At 43.3% G+C, this 5,245-nt stretch overlaps 1 protein-coding gene across 1 annotated transcript; it reads right to left on the reverse strand.

Annotated features, from left to right (window-relative positions):
• Window positions 1-478: 478 nt before the first annotated feature.
• Window positions 479-1,273, reverse strand: olig3 (oligodendrocyte transcription factor 3). The gene has a single exon (XM_052025053.1). The coding sequence runs from the start codon at window positions 1,271-1,273 to the stop codon at window positions 479-481; it is 795 nt and encodes a 264-aa protein (XP_051881013.1).
• Window positions 1,274-5,245: the final 3,972 nt, after the last annotated feature.

Consider the following 5,245-nt stretch of genomic DNA (forward strand, 5'->3'; position numbering starts at 1 on the left):
AACGAGTGATTTCTTGTACAACAAATTTGTATGCCACAAGCCATGCAGGTCTGAGCAACATGGACAACACAGACAAACCTCTGCTAACAACTACGTTTCAGCAATCTTATTACCTCTGGTACTATAGGAATTCCAACATTGACAAAATCACATTCTGTCTCTTTCTCTCGCTCTTACTCTATTTGCACTGTTTCCCATGCGCCTTCCCATGTGGATTTATTTATACAGTCAAAGAAATACTCAAGTGCCAAATCCTTGTTGCAAGGAAATGCCTTTTTTTTTCATAACTTGCTCGGCTACACGAGATACCATTTTGGAAAAGAAAATTCACAACTGAAAAAAAATCAAGCATGCATGCAATCAGATCTGGTCGCTGCAGTTAGCTGAGAGTCTGGTTTTTAATGCAGCACAAGGTCAGACTTCTTATGCAACACGGCGTCTTTTTTTTAATAATAATCACAGCTGGCAAAATCAGACCTTACTTCATTAAGTCTTTCCCATCTGTAGAGAGCCTTGGCATGCTCGCTGTGCTTAGGGCTGAGATGTGAGGTGGCGGTGGCACCTGACAGATGGTGCAGGGACATGGCAATCCTGCCCAGTGCTGGAAGGTGTTCCCTAACGGTGCAGGAGGCGCTGAAGACGTTTTCAACAGCGAATGAGGGGGTCTTACCGCGCTGATCCCTGGTAGTGAAGCTGAAATTGAGGAAGAGGAGGAGGTCAAGGCGCTTCCCAATATTGGGTGGACTTGATGGGCAGATGTGGAGTGTCCCGGGTGCCCGGCAGAATGTCCTACAGTCCCGCAATGGAAAGCTGAATGGTGCCCGCCATAAATCTCCCCTACTAGTCTTTTCATCTCTTCCAGAGAGTTCGACAGCATCAGGATGTAGTTTCTGGCCAACAGCAAAGTGGCAATTTTGGAAAGTTTCCTCACTGATGGTCCGTGAGCGTAAGGCATGACCTCCCGGAGACCGTCCATCGCTAGGTTCAAGTCATGCATCCTTTTGCGCTCTCTCCCGTTGATCTTCAGTCGAAGGTTCTGCAAGTCTTGCTCCGAGAGTTGCTTTTTCACTTTGAACTTGCCCCCCGCCTTCTCCTCGGCTTTGCTGAGGGTTGTGATGTTGCGATCATTTGCAAGCTGCTGGAGCAGGTCGCTCTGCGTGGAAGACACCGAGTTCATCCTCGAGTCCTGGTGCTGGAGATGGTCTCGCAGATAAATTTCGTCCACGTCTGGCGACGAAGCTCTGCTAGAGAGAGAGCTCGAGTCAGAATTCATTTTATTGCCTCTCGTTATTATGAGATGTTCTCTAGTCAATAGTTTGAGGTCTTGTTTTGTTGCCAACCTACAACGTCAGTGACAAAAACGAGCAACAAAAAAGCACACACACACATAAACACAGCGTCTCCTATCAGCTTAGAAGCGCTCCCCAAACACGCTGGACCTCTTGGCCAGTCGTGATGTTGAACGAGTTTTGGTTTTAAAAGAAGCTTTTTATAGAGGTGCAGAGTGCAGGGAAACAAAAGCTCCCTCCTTTACATAATGGTCTTGTTAGTATGACGTGGAGATCATTGAGGGCGGTGCAGCTTTGACGGTTCCATTTAGCTATGTCTTATTCATATTCATTGTGCTTTCTCTTTACGGGACACCCTACCATTGATGATGTGAAGACAGAGAGAGAGAGAGAGAGAGAGAGATGGGGGCTGTTGCCTCTCTGCGAGCGAACGTTTAAATAGCAGTATGTGAACTGGCCCAGTCTTTTAAGTTTGTAATTCAGATAAAGTAAAAATTACCATTGATACAAGATTAACCATAAATAAACTCGGCAGAATAAAGAATCACCTCCTTGATGTCTATGTTAAATAGTTTCATTTAATATTACAGTTTATCTGTTTAACATTATAGAAAATTACACGCATCAATATTTTTAAACAAAGCAATTGTGACTTTATATAATCATTTCACGATCACAGCTTAAATAAAACATATAATTACTGAGACAATCTCGATGTAACCAACCGCCTTCGTGATTATTTTAGAAAACGCCTCTCCATTACGAGTTGTATTATGCAGTAAAATGCCTGAATTTGGCGCGTTAAAAGCCTTGCAATCGGACAAGCACTGAGAAATAGATTCCAAAAAATAACCAAAGAAAAATAGCAATTCATATCACGGAACGGGGCAATGTGGCAAGAAAGGAGGGATTACAGAGCCAGCGACTGGAAGATGAGACTGAACAAGGATCTAAGCAAAGAGAAAACCCGCGCCTCCCAGCGACAACACAGCGCAGAGTCCCGGAAAGGAGAGAGAGAGAGAGAGAGAGAGAGAGTGGGGGGGGGGGGGGAGAGAGAGAGAGAGAGAGAGATAACCAAGGAGGACAGAACTGCGGAGAAATAGAATGCTCTCACAAAACTTATACTCATCCAGAGGCTGATGGGTGAAAACGAGAATATCTTCTTTAAGAAGCTGGCAAAGATAAAATAATCTGCATGGTGCGCACCTGTATGTGAGGGACATGATATTAATGAGAGGGTTTCAACACAAGCACGAACGGAAGCATCTTAAACACTGAAAATATTGTATTCACATAATTTTATATTTATCATATATAAAGGAAGAGATCTGGAACTTTTTTGGTCAAATTATTTTAATGTCTTAATGTCAATGTTATCTTACGTACTTCATGTTTGCACGTAACTTATTACAGTTCCCCGATCTGTAACAATGATCTGTTTCATTCCAGGCGAAATGGAGTCTTTGAAAGTGTTGACACGTTACTATCCAAATCATCATAACCGTTATTGCAAAACTGTTAATTGGTTGGAAAACAAAAAACACCTTCTTTTGTAAGCAGCGCCTTATAAATTTAAAAGCAATCGGACATCACCAAAAGAGCCAGCGGAGTGATTGTAAATACACGCTAACATTTAGTAATATGCTGCAATTACTGAATGTCCTTTTCTGACTATCAGAATCGAATATTCGCAAGGCTACGAATATATTGGAAGAAGTTCATGTCTGGCGCTCTTGATCTGCAGTGTTCGGGACGGCGAACATCTCTCTTCTCGAGCACCTGCACCTGAATGGACTTGTGTTCACCTCTTCTTGTGCCTGTATGTATTTCTTTCTCAGTCTGAAGTTGGCCATTTGTGCGTGCGTAAATGGGATGGTGTGTTATGTGTATTTTGTGTGTGACTGCGCGTTGTGATTGTTTAAGTGTATGTGTGCGTGGTTCTTATCTAATTAGAAGGAAGGCGTACATTGAAGCAAATGGGATTGTCACAATTCCCCTGGGCTCTCATTCATTCTTATTATAAACATTCACACGGGGAGAGAAAATATCCCAAGAGGAAAACATGTACAAAAGTGCAATCCAAAAGACACGATTCACAATTCCGTACTTTGAGTGATGAAGCTAAATAATTATTAAATATTACAAGATTGTGGACACCAGGCAATGCCCGTTGTTCCTTCCTGAAGAAACTACGCGCCGAGTTAAAGTTGCAGGCGCATTATTTCATTTCAGTGTTCTCTTATCTCTCGCAATGTAATGCCATTGTAACCCACTACAGTGGCTTTGTTCAATTTCCACACTGATGAATAATTTTTCCTTATTACTCAACTTAGTGGTCATTACTGAAGATGACCAGCTACCGCCAAGGAAACAAAATAGACATCGAGATGACTGGGTAGAGCTTTCAAGAAGCGACTCTAAAGTTTAGAGGCCAGTATTATATTTATATGTCTGTTCTATTTTGTTTTACCGAAAGAGAAAGGACTACAGGACGCAACCCCATTCAAAACTAGTTGTGCTTGCCAAGAGACTGCCACTGTTGGTTAAAAGGTGAGGGCTCCTAGGCCACGATGTTAATGTCGAAGTTCTTGATCTGTGATCGATATACAAATGAGCTCTTCGCGCAATTGTGAAATCGATCTCTTTGTATTGATCCTACTTATACGTGCTGTCGTTTTAGGATAACACGGGCGTTGATAAATTTCACGTTTCATGCGGGTTAAGTGCGTTTGGAAATTTTACCCTCGCTTTCATTGGAATCTTTAGTTCCCGGTGACTGGAATAACCAATGCGATACGTGGAAACAACGATCACTAATCGATGCTAATAACTTGACACGTTCCATGAAAATAGGATGTTTTACAGATAAAACCTGGCCCTACCCGTTGCTGAAAACACGCGCGTACTTTTAGCTTTCAACGGGAATCAGATGTTCGTAAATTCATGGTTTTGCAAATCCTGACGCCTGGCTCATTGATGAAATCCCTGCACGGTTTAGCTGTTGTGTGCAGCAATAAACTAAATAACCATTATTCTAGTGTGTGAAGCACATGAGAAACGCGGATAAACTTGCATCCAGTATAATTCACAAACTAATCCTATGCTCAAATAATCAAGACGAAGGAAATGAAACAAATTTGCGTTGATTATCATTCGCAACGGGCTTTAACAACGGATTTTTGATAAACCCGGCAAAATGTAACAGTTAGCTTGCTTAAAATTGATTTTGTAGCCTCATACATTCCGCGCACAAAGAATTGTCTGGTGGCGAACCTGGATTTATGCTTTATGATTTGTTTAATTATTGAACACCCGGGAGGAAATATAAAACATGCCACAATCTGCATTAACAAAATGCTTTTAGAGATCAGGTCCCAAAGAAAGTGATTGTTGATAGTCCGTGGTATTTTACCCGTCGGCATTGACCAGCGCAGTGGCGAACGTAACTGATTTGCGCTCATTGGTCTGTTTAAATGCGAACTGAGGAAGAGGGCTGAGGCAGCGCTGTCTCCCGCAGCGTTCCGAAAGCTGGAGGTGATGGGGACCCTTTCCTCCCTTCTCTCTCTCCTCCCCCCACCCCCCCCCCCCCCCCACCCCTCTCTCTCGCTCTCTCGGTGGCATTTGAAAGTGTAAAGCTTTGAATACAAATTGCTTGAACTGGACATATGTGAATCTCCTCTAATCCTACTAATCTGGTGGCCGAGTGCTTCTTTGTACGAGTGGGCAGCACACGTAGATCTGAGCGAAAGTGGCCGGGCATCCTGGAAATCTTTAAAAGTGGCCCAGTGTGAAAGTCGACAGGCAGCGAAGGCTCTTGGGGGGAGATGCTGCTGGAATGCCCATTGCCTCAGCGGGACACGAGGAAATCTTCTCACCTCCTGCTGACTATCCCGGGAAAGGAAAATGACCCAGCGAGGAAACGTGATGCACATTTAGGCGAATTTAAGCAGCGGGGA

The sequence above is a fragment of the Pristis pectinata genome, chromosome 10 (genome assembly GCF_009764475.1).
Source record: "Pristis pectinata isolate sPriPec2 chromosome 10, sPriPec2.1.pri, whole genome shotgun sequence".
NCBI classification, from domain to species: domain Eukaryota; kingdom Metazoa; phylum Chordata; class Chondrichthyes; order Rhinopristiformes; family Pristidae; genus Pristis; species Pristis pectinata.

Coding starts and splice junctions, on each gene's coding strand:
- olig3 (XM_052025053.1), bottom strand. CDS start 1,273: ATGAATTCTGACTCGAGCTCTCTCTCTAGCAGAGCTTCGTCGCCAGAC.